We start from the raw sequence: 21707 nt of genomic DNA on the forward strand, positions 1-21707 counted from the left end.
CTGGTTCTCAAATAATAATAGAGCTGTACTTTTGTATAACTTGAGTTTCTCTCTGCTCCATGCTCTGAAGGCCTCTGTTTGCATCTTGCTTTCAACTCCCTGATGCTCTCTTTCTTGCTTTATAGTTCTGTGTACACCTTTCTTTGTCATAAAGAGACTGCAGGCTACTCAAAGGTTCAGGTCTTGTTTTGGTATTGCTCTGCAGTAGTGGAGGTTCAATGTCATCTTTGCTAAATCAACAGATGGGAGGCGTGGCTGCTGCTGAAGCCGCTGCCCCATACTTGGCCACTGATGCTGAAGCTGATCAGCGTATCAGATGGTGGTGAGACTGGCAAGGTCTTGCTGCCTGCAGCACTTGAGGGAAGCGGCGATGCTGTATGGCTTGAGGTATGCAAATGTGGGTGCTCTGGTGTTGGCATATCTTCCAAGGAGGATCCAGCACAGGTGCTCTGCTCCATCTTTCAAATGCATGTTTGCCTTCCCTAAGTTCTCCATAGGAGAGGGGAGTCTGGGGAAAGTCCTGAACGCAAACCCCAAATGGCTTAGGCAGCCTGTGTTTTTGTATTACTCTTTGTCGCTTCAGTCCTTGCATTTCGAATCATTTTCACTTGCTTGAAGATGGAGCTGGAAAGATTCTTTTAAACTTCAGAGTGGGAAGTCTGAATCTGACTTAATAGCTTAGGAAAATAATATTTGCAAAGAGTTTATATTAAAAAAAGGTCAGGCCTCTTAAGATAATGGATTTAGAGGCCTCCTTTACCTCTTCAAATGCACACATTTTTATCCATGTAAAAAATGCTTATTAACTCTAAGTATTTCGCTTATTCTTTGATCTTCCCTTATTCCGAGAGTCACCCTGAAATCAGACAAAGGTTTAGAATTTCTGATCACTGCCTTAAAAAGTCAGGTCATATACGCTGTGCCAGGCCTGGTTCTAATCCCATCCGATGTCTGTGATTTCATCCTTTCCATGGGGTCCAGATGTTGAGTCAGTAGGGGGAGAAAAGCAACCAGGCCTTTTCTCTGTTAAATTAAGGTACTTATATCTAGTGCTTGCAAAGTGTTTTTACAGCTGTTATCACATTTGCTTCTTAAGACTAAGGTGATTTGAAAGATTATCCCATTTTATAGGAAGAAAATTAAGGTTCAGAGAAATTGAATGACCCTTCCAATATCACACAGCTTACAGTGGTAGAGCCCAGTTCTTTTGACTAGTATTCAGTGCCCTTTCTGGCAGGACCAAAATCTGCCTGTGATTCCAATCCGACACTCCTTTAAATACCTACTTCCTACCTCCTGACTTCTTATAAACACACGTCCTCTGTCTTTTACCTCAGTTGGCTTTCAGCTAGCCTCTGGAAGGTGACGTGGTTGAGAATTTCTTATGCTTACACTGCCCAGAGAAATTTCAATTTTCCCCAAGCATTAACAAAACAGAAGCCTACATGGGAGAGTTTTGGGTATGGTGACAGGTCCATTGCAATGTTGCTTTGGTGGCCAAGGGGTCTTCTTAGTGTCCCTTACGACAAACACATAAGCAAACATGTATTTTCATAGGTCTGAACCCAAGTGTTGATGGCATAAGAAAAAAGCAAGGAGGAGGAAATGAATGGGTGCTTTGTGAACAGTTTCACATTGTGGACCTTGGGAGGTCCTGGGGGGCAGGACCCTAGGGGGCCCCGAGTTAGGCTGCCTGCAGACTAAGCTGAATACAGAAACAGCATGGCTTTTCAGATAGACTTTTCTGTATTTTCGCACCCACTTGGATGAGACCAAAGGAAAAAAAAACCAACCTGTTTCTTTATTAATGATGCTTTCTGCAGAGTTAGATTAAGCACTGATTAAAGGCAGATGCTTCCAAAGTATAAATGTAAGTACCATCTCAGTCACTTCTCCAGTTACAGGGTTTCCTACACGATTCTTTAAAATCACTTTGGCTCTCTTCCCATCTGCCCTCCTCCGTGCTCTCCACCCAGCTTTGGAGCCGCCCCTCCTAGAAGGGCTTCAACTGCCAGGAGCAGGAGCTCGGACTCCGTGAGGGACTTGCTCTGTGGAGAGTTTCACGAGGTACACCCAGGGCTGCTGCCTGGAGCCATCTTACCAGAAGGCAGGTAAGTCCTCTGGGCTGGGGGCAGCCCTGTTCTTCTGTCCTTCCAAGGCTGGACCTGCCACTATGGAACTTGCTCTGTTTTTTCATTTGGATGGAGTACAGGCCTTTTGTAACCTTTTCCTGTTCAAATAAGAGGCAGAGAGCAGGTACAAGATATGTGGCTCAGGGTGATGAGGTGGTTTTCCTCCTTTCAAATGCATGAAGGCATGGAGACCAGATGGCTGGCCTGATAGGTGCTCGCAACCCTGGACTTTGTGTCAGGAATTGCACTTTTCTAGAAATGATGTGCTCAACTCTTGTCTCCATCGGAGGCTGTAGTGCAAATCCTCCAAATATTTTCTGAATTCCCTGTGGCCAGTTAACTTAATCAGAAATTTATGTATGCAAGGGTTTTTGTTTGTTTGTTTCTTGTTTTGTTTTTCTGAAGGGCTAGCAACCTAATCTTGGGATTGGCTTTGGACTGAGATCAAATTGTGTTAAAGTCTGTTCATGTTCCTTTGCTTTCTGATTTTCTTTTGGGATCTATGAAGGAGGAAGAGTATATATATATATATATTTGTAACCCACATTAACAAGCATGGCTATGTGTCACCAAAATTAGGAACGTGTTATACAAACCAGCACCCAAAAATGGATGAAGGATTTGGATGGATGGATGCCCCTTCCTGTAGGATGCATCCACCATTGGGCTGTCTGGCTTGGGTGAGTGGGAGGGTGACATGGTGGGGCCAGTGGAATGCCTGTGGGAGTGACATGTGGATGGGGAGGTGGCAGCGACGCTGATGTCGAGGGAAGAACATCACCCCCACCGAGGGTGCCATCAACCCAGCCCAGCCCTGCTGGAAGCTGTGTGGCTTTCTCCTCCGGACTCCCTCCTCTCACCTCCGTGGGATGTCTTAGCTTGAGTATGAAGAACTAGGCATGTAGGTGGAATTGCATGGTGGTGATTGTTTGGGGTTGAGATGCTCCAGCACTCACAGGATCATAGGCAAGTGTCTCCATTTCTCTAAGCCCTAGTGTTTCTCTTCTGTAAAATATGGGTGATGTAATAATATCTACCCTGTAGCTTTCTTGGGAAATTGTGAAAGATAATCCATTTAAAGCGTTTGACTCTGCTTAGCCCATAGCTCAGAACTCTCACTAACCTCAGCACGGACCTTGGGCATTTTGGCTTGTGACAGCCGGATCCATGCTAAAACGTTTTGGCTGTGCAGGTATAATCCTTTTGTGACTTTTCTCACCGGTTAGGGTAAAGTGTAAGGGTCAGGTTGTCTAGTTTGGCTCCTTGCTTGGAGGAAAAACTAGAGCAAAACACTAGTAAAAGGAAGATGTAGGGTTAATTTACCTCTGCCGCTTAGGAGAAGAATTAACCTTAATTCCAGTTGAGTATTTCCTTTCAGAAATCCCCCAAGGATAATATTTATCTCATGAGATTACTCTGAGGATTAAATGAGATAATATATATCAACACACTCAAGATTTTGCCTGGAACAGGGTAGACACCATTAAATGACATCTATTATTGTGAAAAAGTTTGTGATTAATTAATCACAAGGTAAAATTGCATATGCATCACAAATGACAGTTATATAAACATATTCACGAAAAGACTATGGAAAAGTACACCAGAATGTTGTAACATGAATGTGTTAGGTAGCTTTGTTTTGTGGGTGATCATTTCCTTTTCTTGTTTTCTAAACTTTATTTAATAAATGATTCTATCAGCCAGGGCCCTGGCAGGAAACATGTGATGCATTCAAACTGGGCATTTTGAGGATGTTGTATTGAAGGATATTTTACAAAAGTTGAAGCACAGTTACAGTAACAGAAATAAATGAGAGTGCTATTCTCAGGGGTTGTGGGAGTGGGGTGCCATTACATCCCACATGTGAAGGGGCAGGGGAGGGAGCTACTAAAGAACTGGAGAGAAAGCTGTGTGGACGGGCCATCTGACAGGAGCTGTGGCACAAGGCCACCATCAGGAAGAGAGATGGGAAAGAGATCCCTGACCTCACTCCCCACCATTCTCTGGGTCTCTTTCTGGTGCCTCCCATCAGCCAAATTCAACCAGAAGCCAGAGTTCAAGGGGCCCCAGTGAGGCGTCCATGTGAATCAGCTTCACAGGCACTCATGGAGAAGGATGGTGAAGAGATCTGGAGGGCAAACTGAAGGTGGCCAGCACAGTAAGGTTATGTAACTTTTGTAATTATAGATAAAGTCATAAATACGAAACAAAAGCCCTTTGCTACGCTCAGTGCTTTCATACATGCGTACACCTCCCTCTCTCCTCCCAGCTCAGTGACTTCCAGTCTTCATAACCATGCCCTTCTTTGCACCACAGCACTCAGTGCTTCCCTAGTGCAGCCACACCCATTGTGTGGTTTCATCCGTCCTCCCTGATTTACCTGATTCCCCATAAGTGTTTGTTTTCTGTCTGTTCAGTGGGAAGTGGACCCGGGAGACTGCTGAGCCCAAGCCAGTCCTCAGAGAAGCATGGTAACAGGTAGTTTCCCACCTCCCTTGCAAGTCTAGCCCATCACTCCATGTCTCCATGATTTCCAGTGTCAAATCATAATTCACATGCCACTGGCCTCCTGGCTTAGGACTGCAAATAGCTTGTTTCCTTTATGACTCAAAGAGATTTAGAACCTGTCATTATATCTGATATTTTGACTCTCTACTTTTTTTTATTTAACCGGAGGTACTGGGGATTGAACCCTGGATCTCGTGCATGCTAAGCACACACTCTACCATTGAGCTATATCCCCACCCCTCAACTCTACTTTGAATCAGAGGATGTTCTGAGCCTTTGAAGGATTTTTACAATCCTTTTGCAGTCCTATAAATGTGACATGTACATGCAGGTAACTCAAATAGCTCAGATGGGGAAAATGTTGGGAAGGATATAACATAAAAAATAAAATATCTCCATCTTCACCTATATGCCCAGTCCCATTTTAACCATTTGAGTTTTCATTCTTCTGGTCATTGTCTTGCTAACTCTACATGATTCTTTTATACTTCTATTTATTGATTTGTCAAGTTTAAGTAGAAGTTACTGAATTGTCTGTATGTGAGATGAGTTTAGCTTATTGACAGCAATCTTTCTGCCCTCCTCATGATTTCTTCCAGTTTTTGTTGCTTATACTTCAAATTTGGTTTTGCACTTGATTACCTGATAATTTTAACAGATAGACTTACACCTGTATTGCTTGATCCATTGAACTTCCATAAAATGTCTTGATTCTCCAAGTGTTTAAGATGAGGAAATTGATGCCTCTGAACTTCCCTTAATCTTTTCTCTCCAACTCTGGCTTGCAAAACAAAATTTTATAACATTTATAACAGTTGAAGTATACTCTGTAATTATAATTAATTCTTTATCTATCAGATGATTGTTAAAAATCAAAAACTAATATATAACCTTTATGATACAATGGCTTTGTAGCTACTAGTCTCTAAAACCAAGTACTATATTTGGACCCATAAACAAGGGGATGGATTCTGATGTCAGTGACCTTCTGCTGCATAAGGGAGAATGTTCTGAGTGTGAGGGTCAAGTGGACTCTCTTCTTTTCCTCTTCTTATATTCCATCAACTGCTCAGATTGTTTAGTTGGCTTCATATGTAAAACATGACTTTCTGAAGAACATTTTGTTTTCATGGAATTTCCAATTACCTTTCTTTTTTCACCTGTTAAGAAATCAGTTTCTTTGTTACAGAAAATTTACTTTATTCTTGAAGAATTTTTCTTGGGGCTTTCTGACTTCTAATTCTACTTGGATCAATTGCTTTTCAGGACAGTTGAGGTGCTGTCACCCTGGAATATTTTTAGTGCACTCTTGGATTGGGTACACTATGTCTTGGATTCCATGCACTCTCCATTTTTTGGATTCCCTTATCATTGTTTAGGAGCATATGCGCAAATAATTTTTTTGTAAAGAGACATTTAGTGTCTGAAAAATTTGCCTTCATATGTGAGTAATAGTGAGGCTTAGGAAATAATTGCACTTAGCCAATTTAATTGTGTAACTAATTTTCCAAGCAATGCAATTATTTTCTGTACAGAAATTTTCAGAATTAAGTATTTATGTATAAATTTCACAGTGAAGATTTGAATATTTCCAAATGTTATCATTTACAATATGTGCCATATTGATGCTTATTACTTCATTAATTTAATTTTGCATGTGCAGCCTCTATTTCCACAGTCCAGTTTTCCCGAGTCTACTTTTATTAAAAAAAATTTTGATTCTTCTATCAATTTTTTTCACTTAATTGGAAAATTTTACTCCATGTGATTTTATTTTGTCAGATTCGAGTTGATAATTTTATAAAGTCCTCGTTTCCCTGGGTCAATTTTTGCTGTTTTCAGTGTTACCTTTAAGGTGTGGTTCTTTAGTTATGACATCATCTATAACAAATTTTTGATGTGTGCAGTTTCGGGGGTTGTCAGTTTTATTTTGCGTTATTTATTTTTATCGAGTCTCTTCAAGAACCCAGGCAGAATACCCCAGGGTCAGAACAGCAGGGTCAGAGTGTCCAGTTTCTTTTCTAGTGGTCTCATTATTGTGGCAGCAGCCCTCCACTGGATTCCTTGCTGCAACTTAGCATAAAGTCCAGTTTTTACCATTCAGGTTCTTTCTAGGCTCATCCGTTTTAAAGGATCAGCTAACATTTCTATGCTGCTTACTGAAAAAGACTTCATCCTTGTCTTAAATGTCTTTTATGAGATCTAGAGCCAAATACAACAGAGTCTCATTATACCCTCACTTCATTTATACAAATTTAATTATATATGTTTAAGAGAGAGAGAAAGAGAGGAGTGAAGTGGAGTGGGAGCAGAATGGAGGAGAGGGGAATGGAAAGCGAGTAATTTACATAGTATGGCCAATTCCATCATCCAGGCTCATCCATTAAGAGCTTGACCCTGAATGAATGCAGGATAGAATGCACTGAATCTGCTGTCCCATATTTGATTTCTGTTGACTTGCGGCTCACACATTGCGACTATCTCATTACCCTTAGTGCGTTTAAAGACACACATATTGCCTTTATTATAGCCCTTAAACACAGTCCAGCTACTTTGAGGCTTCACTAAAGAAAGAGTGACTGGTTCTGGCACTGGAAGAAAAGTTGGCTGTATTGAATTTGTTGACCAGTTTGTTGGGATGCCTCTTCAGTATGGTGCCTTCCTGAGGGATTTGCAAGAGAAGTTTTGATTATGTTTTTGTTTCTGTTTTTTTCTTACATGCTGCTTTCAGAGTCTAACATGTATAAGCTGTGATTTCTCATATTTACGTGCCTCCTGGTTCTCTCCACTTGCAGATTCCATCAGCAGCTTCAACTCCATGTGTTTAAACTGAATCCCTTCCCCCAGAGCTTCCTCCTTCCCTAGTGCTTTCTATCTGAGTGAGTGGCACAACTGCTGACCCACTTGCCCAAGCTGGGAGTCTTGGCTCCTTCCTATCCCTCAGATCCCTCCCTTCTCGTGAATCCCACTCATGAAGGCTGTTTTTTAGTGGGTCTCAAATCTGTCCATTCCATTAGGTGTCCTCAGTGATTATGATTTTTTGCAACTATTTCCAAGCTCATTTCTCCTGTTGCAGCCTCCTCAACTCCTTCATTCCCCTATCCCAAGCCCTACCCATTCGCACCAGTAAGTGGGATATTTAAAAAATGATAATGTTACCCCTCTCTAATAATAATAATAATAGTAATAACCCACCCTTTAGCAATTTCTTACTACCCTCAGGGTGAAGTGCATTGTCTTTGCTAGGGATTACAAGCCCCCATATGCTCTCATGCTGACTGGAGCCTTATCTGGACATTCTGCTCCACAAAATCTCCATTTTGGGCAAACAAAACCTGTTGATGGACACCACGTTCTTTTTCACCCATGGATCCTTGTACATGTTCTTTGCTCCCTCTGCAACACTCTAATGTCCCCTTTTTTTCTTCTCTAAGTCTTACATCTCCTTTAGGTCTCAGCTGAGACATTAAAGCTTTGGCAAGCCATCCCTGATTCCACAAAACTGGTTAGATGCTTATCCTATGCACAGACATAGCACCCTCTATTTCTTCCTATAGTAACGTTTGTCTTACTCTATTGTAACTTCCTGTCTTTTATCTGTCTTCTCCACTATATCAGGGCAGCATAGCTGTAGGGCCCAGAGAAGTAACTATGGTTTTTTCACCCATTAGTGCCTGGTAGCACTGTGCCTAGAACAGACACTGAGCACATGGTTGTTGAATGAATAAAACCAGTCGCATGTTGGATTCCCCATTGTAATTCTCCAGAGTGGTTTGGGAGTCAATCCTAGATTGGCATTCAGTAAATTAGAAAGGAAGAGGACTCCTGGCATGGGGAATAAATGCATTCAACTTCAACATTACTGCTTTTTCTCAGAGTCTAGTTTTAAACCTGAGACTGTAGAGAAAGCCCTTGTAGAAAGGAAAGGGGTAGAGACTGGGAGAACTACTATCCCATGATAGAGTGACCATATTAGCCTTGGCAAATCCTTTCTGCTTTCTTGGGGTCTCACTTCTGCCAGGTCTGGGTCTCATAAGTAAGGGAGCTAGCATAGGATCATAGATGTTAATGTAAATGTTCATTTTATGTTTATGGATCTTTTGTTTCCATTCCATCACATTTTAAGAACTTTGCTGACCAAAGTTGAGGAAAGACTCATGCACTCATAGTTTTGATTTTACAACCCACAGCTATGGCTCACTTGATTCCCTATTTCTTCCCCTTCTGGTCACATTGTGGCCATTTGTCTGCCATCTGCAGGTCCCATTTTATATTTCAGCTTGTTCAGCCTTATTGTCTTGCTCAATGCTTGGGTCTCAGTTTTAGAGACTGAACTTCTTCTGCATATTGACCTTGAACTCAACTTCCCACCTATACCCAGGTCTTCCAGGAATGATGCCCTGCTTTGGTCTTGCCAATGCCCAAAGTTCGTGCTATATCCACAGTGGTGGCCACCTCTTCTGACTTTCCCCATAGCTAATGAGCTCCCAAGCTCCCTCACCTCAGTCTCAACTCTTTTAGACTCCATGATATTGTCCTTGGAGAGTGGAATCCCAGGGCAGACAGTGTGATTTCTACCACCCAGAGCTCTCTGAGGGTCTGCTGGTTGTCTCTGCCCCAAGGGAGAAGATGGACGAGAGGTGCTACCCAGTGATCTTCCCAGATGCACGGAATTTCCGCCCCTTCACTCCTGACTCTCTGGCTGCAATTGAGAAGCAGATCGCCATCCAAAACGAGGAAAAGAAGTCCAAAGACCAGAAATCAGCAGAACCCCAGCTTCGACCTCAGCTTGACCTAAAGGTCTCCAGAAAGTTGCCCAAGCTCTATGGAGATATTCCCCCTGAGCTGATAGCAAAACCCCTGGAAGACCTGGACCCATTCTACAGAAATCATAAGGTACCTCTGTGGGGAGTTTGGGGTGTTCTAACCATGTTCTAACCACCGATTATAACTGGTGTTACAAGAATCTCCAAATACTGATCTTGGGGTATAGAGAGGTCAGACCCAGCTTCTCCTTTGCTATCATCCCCTGTCATTGCTTTCATAATTCTTAGAACAGCTTTCAGTACTAATTTTCTCTCTGTAATAATGTGTGTCTTGGAGAAGAAGATGAGGACTAGGAGCAGCAGAGAGATTAAAAGGAGAACAGATAAAACATAAAATGGTGTCAGGAAGGAGGATTGGACTAGCAGTCAGAAAAGTTGGGTGTAGTCCATTTCAAGTGATTGGATTTATAACTTTGGGTGAACCACTTCACTAATTCTCACTTTTCTAATCAGTAACATGGGAATAATGCCTGCTTTCCCTACATTACAGTATAGACATATTGTGGAGGTACTTTATAAAGTATAAAGCATTATACTGATATGAAAGACTAATATCACTGTCCATGAATGTCTGTTTCAGGAACAAGCATTTACCTTGAAAAACTCGTAGACAATAGGCTTTTTAGGCTATTAAATGAGATTTATGAAGTTTAAAGTCCTAGACCAACACTTGACACACAAGAGGAGCTCAATGAATGAAGTTTAAAAATATTGTAATCAAGTGGGCATGTGCAGATTATATGTAAACCACATGCCAATGTGCGACAGGCTTGCTGTTTTATCTACTTGGATGTAGGGAAATTCTCATAAAAGTTCTTCAGAGGGGCTCCTGGGTGAAGAAATGTGAGCTCAGGCTCTCCTGATAGCTGTTTGAAAGGCTGAGATAGTGAGAACAGCCCTTTACAGACCATCCCCTTTCAAGAAAGACTCAGAAGACCGAACCATCATCATCTTACTATGTGATCCAGCAGGGAATGGAAAACCTACTTAGCCAGACTGAGGACAGAGAGGAAGGAGGCTGGGGAGTCTGGGGCAAGTTTTGGAAGATATGGGATACCCAGAACATCCTTCGCTGGCACCAGTGGGAAACTGACCTCTCCAAAGAAAGATTGCCTGGTTTGTATGTCGTTGAATTAGACCAAGCCAAATAGGGACTGTGTGTATAGAGGGAAGTGGGGGATGACTGGGAAGGACAAGAAAGGGGAAAAGAGATGAAGGAGCAAAAACACTCCAATGCTTCTCCTTTTCCTAATGCCCCAGAATTCCAGGGGCTTCTTGGAGGCAGAGCTTTTAGAGGTGAGTTAACTCTTAGAGGCTTCCTTCTGCCTCATGGTTGGGCAGGAGACCCACAAGGCAGGCAGCCTAGTGCGTTGTGGATAGTCCTGGGAGGACAGTCTCTTTTCCAACCAGGGTGGATGTTCTAGGACCACCTCTTCTCAGCCTGGGTTCTCCCTTTAAATTAGGAGACATGATACTTGTTCAGAGCTCTGCATACCCATGACCTCGCATGGCCAGTGCTCTAGCAGTTATGTGAGCTGTGTGTAGTGTCGTTAGCACCTTACAGATGAGGAAACCAAAGCCTAGTTGGGAGTGGCTTACACCCAGTCAAACAGCCAATCAGTGGTGGAGCTGGACTCAAACCCAAGGATTCTTTCTGCAGTCGCAGTTCACTTCCTTTCTTTCCAAATTTCCATTTTTGAAGCGCTACAAGGAAAGGGGTGGAGAAGTGTCAGCAAGCAGACAGGAGGAGCTGATACCTATCATTTAAATCATTAAAACCCTGGCAAGTGTAGTTAAATACACCATTAGTTGAAATATTGAAAGCAGTCAGAGGAGGCATTAATAAAATATCAAAATCAAAGGGCACAGAAGCAGAGCCATATCATGCTCCCTATTAATCTGGGGTGACCTCTGTCAAGGAGAAGTTTGCTGTCTGCCCTAAAATCGTCTTTCTAGCCAAAGGAAGGGCATAGGATTCCCAAAGTGAGTCTTGGGCCCCTGGGCTCATAGCTTTTAAAGAACCCTGTGGCCCACTTCATTTTGTTATGGAGGCAAAGGAAAATATCCTAGTTCACATTTTCCCTGCAGCCAGGTGGCCAGCAGACAAGCAAAGTCCAGCAACTCAGTGAAGGAAGGTTTGAGGCCTGGCAGTGACTGAAGTTCTGGTGCCTCAGCCAAGGCTGCAGCTGCCCCACTGCTTCTGTGCCTGGGTGACAGGACCTGTCTCTCCTGTCTGAGAACATGCTGGATTCTGTGTCAAACATTACTTTTTGCAAATCTGAAAGGACCACAGACACAGGAGATAGGAACGACCCTAGTTCTGTGAAGATTTTTGTAACTAGCAGCCTTAGGGATGCATAAGGAGACAGCCAGATGACAGTTCAATGGAAAGGGGGAGATCTGAGGGTTGATGTTAGAAGTCTGTGAGGGCTAGGTTGTTGTCCAGGGGCAGCTCATGCCCAGAGCCCAGGAAGACATGCAAGGAGGAAATGGCACAAGTTTGGTGTTCTTCATTGGGGCCCAATTAGACACTTTGGGTGGTCAGTGCACCATTTGGCAGGTCTGTCCTGGGTTTGGCATCCCTGGATGTACCCACCAAAGGCCAGTAGATCCTCCAGTGTTTGTGACAGACAACCAAAAACACCCACACACATTTCTAGATGCCTTTTGTGGGGCCTCCCCTTCTGGTTGAAAACTACAGGCAAATTTGCCTATGTCCAGTGGGGAATGGGAGAGCAAGTCTGGGAACCTTGATGACTTTTTTTATTGAAGATCCTCAAGGTTAGAATTGATAGGCAGACTGTTTCACGTAGAACTGCCCAGGCATAACAATATGAACTCTCTAGTTCCCTCACTATTCTAAGATTCATTACAAAGTCTTTATTAGTAATCAAAATAATTTTTAAAAATCTGCCAAATGTGAATGTTCAATTCTACTTCTGTCTCTTTAACTTCTCTTCTAGTCCTTGTCTTCATAAATATCTGCCATGGAGTACAGTACAAAGGGTTTTGTTTGCCACAGTTATTACTCTTCACCCCTACTTTTTTATTTGCAGGGCCCATGTGCTTCATTTCTGGGGCCTCTTGAGTATTCACTGGGTGAACAGTCCACAGCTCAACAGTTATTTTGGGAGTGAGGGCTGCCTTTCAATAGATCAGAGTCATGGGACTCTGAGTCCCAACACTTACCTTGGGACTCTGGGTGAGACCTAAGCCACTTGGGGGTTCTGTTGGCTTCCATAGTAACAGTGGTCAGAAACTACCTCTGGCTTCAGAAGACAGCTCTCCAATCAGAAGTCATAGTCATCATAATGACACACTACGCTTCAACCTGTCGTCCCACCGTATTTTCTCTAAATGAACTCATGGTAAATATTGTTTTGTCATTGCATGTAATTCCTATTGTGTTTGTTTTTTTGCAGACATTTATGGTGTTGAACAAAAAGAGAACAATCTACCGCTTTAGTGCCAAACGAGCCTTGTTCATTTTGGGACCTTTCAATTCAATCAGAAGTTTAGCCATTAGAATCTCAGTCCATTCATATCCTTTTGTTGCTTCTTTTACTAAGTCCAGGTCAGGTGAAGCGTGCACAAGCCCCAGGGTGTTCACATGTTTGTTGAGTGGAAACAGCTCATTCTTACAACAAGTACGGTTGAGTGCCCCTGCTGCTCGGCAGGGCCGTGCTGATGCTGGTTGTGAACAAGGCGTGGCCCCCAGCTGGGACCCTGTGGCCTCAGAGAGAGACAGGTCAAAAGGCAGGCAGTTTCTTTAGTGAGATGAACAATCTGGAAGTGGGAGTGAGGAGAGGTACTGCTGTGCTTTGGAGACATCAAGGATGGCTTCCTGGAGAAAGAAAGATCTAGGTTGAGACCCAAATGAAGATTGAAAACTGTCAACCTGTATACCATGTTTAGCCGATAAATGTGTTAGAACTACAGTCTTTAAAAATATTTTGAAACAGTTTCTAGTGTTAAAAATCTAGATTTCCAGCTTCTCTTGAAATATGGAACCTCTGGCAAGGCTAGGCCTGTATTCCTGCCTGGCAAGAATGGGTGCAGTGAGAAATGGCCGCCTCTTTTAGAGGATGTGCAAGCTCCATTTCACCACATCTCCACCCTCCCTGTGACCCAGCATCAGTCCATTTCTCCCATTTCTGTGATTTATCAGGTTCCTGAGACTTTAAGTTTGCAACCGCAATCTTAGAGGATAGAGACAGGTAGGAAGTCTTAGGCATTTCTTTTGTGTGCAGAAGGTGGGAGACAGTAGGCAGTTTTAGACTGGGGGAAGTGAAAAAGACATGGGTTGGTAGACATAATGGAGTACTCAGGAGAACAGGAAGGGACAACTATTTTAAGTTGGGTTCTCTAGAAGCAGAGCCTGAGATGAGATTTATTTAAGTGATTTAGTAGTGGGTTTGGGGGGTGGTGCTCTCTGGAGAAGGAAAAAGGGAAGCAGCATGGAGCAAAAGGAGGAGCCAAGCAAGGGCAGGGTCTCAGCTGAGCATGCATCAGGCATCAACCTAAGCCCATGGGGAGCCCTGGAGCTGCCCGGCTTGAAAGCCAGAGGCCAGAGTGTGTAGCCCTCCGGGGTTAGGAGACTGTCATGTAGCCAAGGACAGTTCTTCAAGGGCGGAAACAGCTGTGAGTTGTTCTTAGCCAACACTCACAGAAGACAGATGCTTCTGCAGAAAAGGGGCCCTGCAGGGACACCCACAGCCTCCACTACAATGACTAATGACACGTGCCATCCTGCAGTTTACCTGCCTTAACAGACCCCGGTCACATTATTCAGCATGTTCATCATCTGCACCGTCATCATCAACTGCGTGTTTATGGCCTCAGCTCGCGGGGACAGCAGCAATGTAAATATTGAAAGCGCTGAGTAAGTGTTTGTCCTGCACTCACCTGTCCTACGTTTTTAAATGAACAGACCCGAAAGAATTGTGATTACATCAGAGTTTAGCTGTAGAGAAGAAAACGTGACCCGTGATCCCAATTCCCCAACACAAATGCTGGCAGAGTCAGTTTCATTTTTGTGTGTATATATTTACAACTGTCTTTAGAAAGGCCTTTTAAGAAATAAACAGCACACATTCAAATTTTATGTCTAGTTTTAAGTGGTTTTCTTTGTGCTTATATAGGCTTTATAGGAGTCAGTGTTGATGCCTAAACAATATTTTATCTGATGACTGAACCATAATTTACTTATGGGATCCTGTGGCCTCAGAAGGAGATAAGTCAAAAGGCAGGCAGTTACCACTCTTATATTTTACTACTATAAATAGCATTGCAGCAAGCATCATTTGGCATAAAGCTTTTAAAAAATCATTATTTTCTTAGAATGGAATCTTAGAAAAGGGTTTACTAGCTGGATACCCATGGCCCTGACTAGATACCCTAACTGTGGTTGAACTGACAGTTACACACTCCAGAGGGCCTGATTTGCCTGGCGGGTTGAGATCTCCCTATCACGGAGCTTCCAAGCCCTGCTTCCCGCTGGTGGGCATGGTTGTACTCCACATCAGATGTCATCTTGGTCTGCATGTCCCACCAGTGGTCAGGCTTCTGCTGGAATAGAGAGAATGGTAGGAGTGGGAGATGGAAGGTTAAGATGGCCAGCCAGAAATTGCAGTCAGAGTTGGCTGTCTCATTTGTTTGAGATCTAGATGAAGACTTGCAGAATCCCACACATCTGCAATTACAGACTTTTTTCAAGATACCTATAATTTTATCAGTTATATCTGAATTTAAAAGACGGCATTTCAGGGCAGACATTAGTTAATCTGCTGTGTTTATTTGTCACCTAAAAAGTGAGCAGCTTAGAAAAAGGCTGAAGCAGAAGTAGCTCTTACCTACGGCAGCCTCATGACCATTTCTGCTCTTGAACGTGGCTGCTGTGGGATTTTTCAAGTTCCCAAGACCTTAATTCTTTAGTTTTGAGAGCTAACAATGGCTGGATACTCTACCAGAAAAGGTCTACTTCCTTTACTCTGGACTAACAGATTGTTTGAATTGTTTTTGTCCTAAATGTGGAACCTGTGTGTGTGTGATGACCCAGCATTTTTTATTGGGATCATAACAAGAGAGATAGAGTATTGTTTTTTGCTTTTTTGGAGAAGGAGGAAGGAGAAGAAGGGAAATAAATTAGAGGACAGACAATGAAGGACTAAAGGAAGAAAATGGGAATCATTTTTTAAAATTGTGATAAAACACACATTACATAAAATTTACCATCTTAATAATTTTTATGTGCACACATCAGCGGTATTAAGTATATTTACATAGTTGTGCACCATTACCAGTTTCCACCTCCACAACTCTTTCATCTTGCAAAACTGAAACTCTGTACCCATTAAACAATAACTGCCCATTCTTCCCCCACCTCCAGTCCCCCGGCAACCACCATTCTACTTTCTATGTATTCAGTTACTCTAAGTGCTTCATGTAAGTGGAATCATAAAATATTTGTCTTTGCATAACTAATTTATTTTCCTTAGCATATGGCCTCAAGGTTTATCCACACTGTAGCATGTGACAGAATTTTCTTCCTTTTCAAGGTTGAATAATATTCCATTGCATGTATATACCACATTTTATTCATCTATTCATATATCCATGGACATTTGGGTTGCTTCTCTCTCTTGGCTATTGTGAATAGTGCTGCTATGAAAATGGGTGTGCAAATATCTCTTCAAGACTGTGCTTTCTGTTCTTTGTATATATAGCCAGAAGTGGGATTGCTGGATCATATGGTAATTCTATCTTTAATCTTTTCAAGAATTCCCATTTTCTTTTCATGGCAGTTGCACCATTTTACGATTCCACCAGTAGTACATAGGATTTCAATCTCTCCACATTCTCACCAATACTTGTTATTTTCCAGTTTTTTAAAAGTATAGTGATAGCTCATTGTAGCTTTGATTTGCATTTCTCTGATAATTAGTGATAATGAGCATCTTTTCATATGCTTGTTGGCCATTTGTATATCATCTTTGGAGAAATGTCTATTCAAGTCATTTGGCCATTTTTAAGTTGAATTATTTAATTTTTTGTTGTTGAGTTGTAGGGGTTCTTTATATATCCTGAATATTAACCTCTCATCAGACATATGATTTGCAGATATTTTCTTCTATGAGTCTTACAGCTTCAGGTCTTACATTTAGTTCTAATCCATTTTGAGTTAATTTTTGTACGTGGTATAAGGGAAGGGTCCAACTTCATTCTTTTGCATGTGACTATTGAGCTTTCCCAACACCATTTGTTGAAAAGACTGTCCTTTTCCCACTGAATAGTCTTGTTATTCTTGTTGAAAGTCATTTGACTGTACATGTGAAGGCTTATTTCTGGGCTCTCTGTTCTATTCCAGTGGTCTGTATGTCTGCCTTTATGCCAGTACCACACTGTTTTGATTACTGTAGCTTTGTGATAAATTTTGATATAAGAATTTTGATTTAATTTTTTTCAACATTGTCTTGGCTACTCAGGGTCCTTTGAAATTCCATATGAATTTTAGGACAGATTTTTCAATTTCTACAAAAAAATTCCACTGGGATTTTGATAGGGATTGCATTGAATCTTTAGGTCACCTTGAGTAACATAAACATTTTAACAATATTATCTTCCACTCCATGAGCATGAGATGTAGAAAGATCTGGTTTTTAGCCTTGTCATTTACTCTTTTTGTTCCTTTGCCATTGTCCCATTGTGTACATCAGAGAGACAACTCTAGAATAACGGTGACAAACTACAGCCCCCAGTCCTAGGGACCCCTGTTGGCTAAAACTACTCTCAAGAATATAGCTGTGAAGCAAAGCATTGAAAATCAGCTTTACAACTTTATCCATGGGACTGTTTCTCAGAAATCCCAAATACCAGAACTTACTTGAGGACCTTACCTTTCTGAATTCTGGTATGTTAAGACCAGAATGTTAAATGTCACACAGTAAAACTTCATGAAGATCAGATCAGATAGATGGGCTCTCTGTTTTTCACATCTCTTATCATATTTATTCTTGTTCTGAATGATTTGCTTTGTAGGTATGTCTTCATGGGGATTTATATATTTGAAGCATTAATTAAAATATTGGCAAGAGGTTTTATTCTGGATGAGTTTTCTTTCCTTCGAGATCCATGGAACTGGCTGGACTCCATTGTCATTGCAACAGCGTAAGAATGTTAAAAGACTTTTACTGAAGAGACTTGGGGTAGGAAAGAAGCCCTTTGGCTTTTGATGGGGCTCTATGTGGATCCACATGAGTGGCTGAGTGCAGCCAGGTAAAGCCTAGAACTCTTGAGTGCAGCATTGGTTGTTACTAAACTGTACCATGTAGCCAACTGGCCAGAGGCCTTCACACAGACAAATCCATTTCTAGGCCAACATTCATGGTCTTATTTCTTCAGCCATTCACTCATCAAACACTGGCCTGTCATGGGCCAGATTCTCTGCAAGATACAGGGGTTATGATAATGACAAAAAATCATGCATGGTTCCACCCCCTTGAAGCTCATAGTCCAGAGAAGAAGTGAGGCAATAAGTGACCATTGTAACCTGCTACAGTGAGTGCTAGGATAGGAGCTGTGCATGTACCTGACAGTCAGTGTGTAGGAGGAACCAGGGAGTCTAAGATGTCTTTGTCTGCTACAAGGTCACAAAGAGTTTCTCTCATGTTTTCTTCTAGAGATGCTATCATTTTGGCTCTTATGTTTAATTAAGTCCAGATCCATTTTGAGTCAATTATTGCATATGGCATGAGGTGAGAGTTGAAGTTCTTCCTGAAGGAACTCAATTTGGCATCTGAATGATGAGATGCCAAATTTATGAGTCAGCAAAATAAAAAGCAAGAGGAGCAGTGGCCCATTGACAGCACAATAATAGTAAACCTAACATTGTTTAATTTGTGGCAGCCATTATTTTAAGCACTTTGCATATATTTACCTATTTAATATTCACGAAAGCTCTTTGATGTAAGTGCTGTTAATTTCAGAGTTTACCATTTGAAGTTCAACGGTTGTTGAAAGGTGGTGCAGTGCAGTGGTGAAGATGGTGAGCCCTGGAACCAGATGGCCTAGGTTCCTCCTGGGCTTTGCCGCATGGTGAGACCTTAGGAAAGTACACTGGGCCTAGAACTAGGTAGCGAGTCATAAACATTTAAGTTGATTTCTGTTATCCATGGATGTAGCCACAATTGTGGTGACTATTTCAAGGAATCTTCATCTATGTCCAAGTATAAAGATGAGCTGAGAAGAGATTCCTGTGCAATCTAGAGTCCATAGCAACAGAGAGTGGTATTGCCAAGTCCTAAGATAAAGGTGGGGCTGGGAGGTGAGGTTGCGAATTTCCCTCTGGGGGACACAGGCCCCAGGCTGTGCTTCCTTGACGCCTTCATGGAGATGTTCACAGAACTAAGCAAGCCCTGTGCTTTGTCTTGTAGGTTTATATCATATTTACCGAATATCAAGGTCAGTGTGTCATCCCTGCGTACCTTCCGAGTATTCAGAGCTTTGAAAGCAATTTCAGTAGTTTCAGGTAAGACACCCGAACTTTCAACACTGGTTCTTAGCAGAAGAGAATGTTTATTTTATTATAGTTAAAGTTTTTCAATATGTCATACAAACAACAAACTAACAAACAAACCCTGCTTTATTCATTTATTTGCTCTTTCAACAGCTATATATTGAGCACCTAGAATGTCCAGGCGCTGTGCTGGCTGCTTGGGATATAGCAGGGAGCAAACAAAGATCCTTGCCCTCACGGAGTTTACATTCTAGGTGGGGAGCTGGGAGACAGACTTAAGCTGTAACTAAGTAAATTGTATAGCATGCTAGAAAGTGATATGTGCCATGGAGAAATAAAATGGAAAAGTAAACAACATAGGGACTCTTGAAAGTTACAGTGGTTCAGGGAGGCAGGTTGCAGTTTTCAGTGGAGTGGTCAGGATAGGTGTTATTGAGAAGGTGAGATGTGAGCAGATTTGAAGGTGGTAAGGGAGTTTCAGAAGCAGATATGTGAGAAAGAGTGTTCTGAGCATAGGAGGCAGCCAGTTCAAAGACAGAAGAATTAAAAAAGCTGTGGATGGGGCTGGAGCAGACAGAGCAAGGAGCCCGGTGGTGGAGGCAGGACCACAGAGGTGAAGGGGAGGCATAGAAGCACCAGGAGGACTCGGGCTTTGCTCTGAGAGAAATGGGAGCCAAATGAGGGCTTTAGCAGAAGAATCACATGGTCTGACTCAGGTTTTAAAAGGATTACTCTGGCTGTTGTGTGGGGAACAGAATGTGGGGGAGCAAAGGTAGGAGCAGGAAGACCTGATAGGAGGCATGGTGGTCACTATGGAAACGTGCTGCTCAGGTCTCCTGCCTCAGGGAGCACAACTGACTAATGGTCGCAGCTGCCTCCACTCTGGATTCATCACTGCAATCATGGTCATACCAAGATCATGCTCTCCCTGCATGTAGGGAGGACAAGTACTGGCCCCACCCTGAAGGGTATGGGACTCCTCTGTGGGGGTACTTTGGCTCGGGAGCTCCCCAGCAACCTGGTTGAGGCTTTCTCACAGTAGCACTACAGTCTGAGGCTCTTCCTGTCTACCCTGCTTCCTTCCTCCTCTCCTTTCCCAGGTGTCAGCCCTGTGTCACGATCTGAGGCTCTTCTGGCCTCCTCTGCTCCCTCCCCTTTATTCTTCACAGGCATTTCCCCAAGAAATGTCTTGTACATCGGTCCCAGAGAATCTGCTTCTCAGGGGAACCAGACTGACACCCACGACTACTGCCATAGTCCAAGCAAGAGGTGGTGGTGCTCTCAGATCCGGCGGTGGAAGAGGAGTTGGTGGACAGTGGTCAGATTTTGTATAAATTTGAAGGAGGAAACAATAGGATTTCCTGACAGGAAATGATTGTATACATTATGTGAGCAAAAGAAGAGTCAAGGATGAGTCAAGGTTTTTGTCTGAGTGACTAGAAAGATGGAAAAGTAGTCAGTGAGAGAAGCAGGCCTTGGAAGTCAGATTAGGAGTTAGCTTCGGACAAGTTCCATTTGAGATGGCTCTGAGACATACAAGTCAGAGTATCCAAGAGGCAATTAGATATACGAGTCTGGAGTCCCAGGGCTGCAGATACAATTTTTGGAGATTACATGACTATAGATGCTATTTAGAGCCACGAAATCTGATAAAATCACCCAAAAAATGAGCACTGATGGAAGTAGAAGAGGACCAAGGGCTGAGTCCCTGGGTATTGCAGCCTTAAAGGGCAGGGGAGAAAGGGAAACAGCAATGGAGACGACTAGGAGCCACTTGTAAAGTTGGAAGGAGAGCAAAGGTGGTCTTCCAGAAGCCAGGCAAGGAATGGGCTGTGTGGATCAGGATGAAGCCAAGGATGGGTTGTGAATATGAATTCCAGTTTATCAAAAATGAGGTTATTATGGCACACTCTTCTCCTTCCCCTTTCCTCTCTTTCCCTTACAAAAATTTTTTAATTAAAAAATGTTCCCTCCCTGGACTACATTCTCCCCCCTTCTTTTTCTCTTCCCTTCTAGTCTCTTCCATCAAAACCCCAGGCAATTTGGATCCTTTCAATCAGAGGGAGTAGGTTATTTTTGGAAACTCCAGAAGAACAACTGCATAATGATAAAGAAACTGGCAGTCAGAGGACCCTTTATATAGAATTTGTCCCTCTTCTTCTTTCTCTTCCTTTTTGGCAAGGTGGACCTTGGTTTCCCAGGTGGACTTAGAGGCTTTCTGCCTGAGCTGAGTCCCTCGTATTTCATGCGGGTAAAATATACATCCAGGCAGTAACTTTACAGCTTCCATGTTCCCTTCTTTATCTCTAAATGAGCGAACATAGTCTCCATTTTGACTCATGAAACACGTGAGATCACTTGATGCTTTTTGGAAGTAAGGGTATGAGGGACAATCTTTTATGGGACTATGTAAAAATTATTCAGGAATCGCAACCATCTTTCATATAAATCATCTTGCTTTGTAGAAGACTTAAGCCTCTCATGATAGGTAAAAATCAGGCTTAGATGAGGTTAAGAGTGTTTTTGTGTTTGGTGCCCCTGACCGTGCAGGGAAAGCGTGATCTTGATATGGACACGAATGCAGTGGTGAAACCAGGGAATGTCCCAGCTTGGCCCAAATGTCATCCTCATGGGGCATCACCCTTGGCAGGAAGGTCATCAACTGTGGGCTTGGGGATGGATGCTGCTCTGTGTTCTCAAGTCTACCATTCATGGTTTACGCTG

At 42.6% G+C, this 21707-nt stretch overlaps 1 protein-coding gene across 1 annotated transcript in view; it reads left to right on the forward strand.

The window, feature by feature from the left end:
• The window catches only part of SCN11A (sodium voltage-gated channel alpha subunit 11), a 122923-nt gene that overhangs the window by 47005 nt on the left and 54211 nt on the right, over positions 1 to 21707 (forward strand). The window contains 7 exon segments of the mRNA XM_014552505.2: positions 243 to 387; positions 1977 to 2111; positions 9266 to 9539; positions 12892 to 13010; positions 14253 to 14351; positions 17507 to 17635; positions 18901 to 18995. Coding sequence (XP_014407991.2) covers positions 317 to 387; positions 1977 to 2111; positions 9266 to 9539; positions 12892 to 13010; positions 14253 to 14351; positions 17507 to 17635; positions 18901 to 18995 — 922 coding nt within the window. The 5' untranslated portion in view covers positions 243 to 316.

The sequence above is a fragment of the Camelus ferus genome, chromosome 17 (assembly GCF_009834535.1).
Source record: "Camelus ferus isolate YT-003-E chromosome 17, BCGSAC_Cfer_1.0, whole genome shotgun sequence".
Classification (NCBI taxonomy): domain Eukaryota; kingdom Metazoa; phylum Chordata; class Mammalia; order Artiodactyla; family Camelidae; genus Camelus; species Camelus ferus.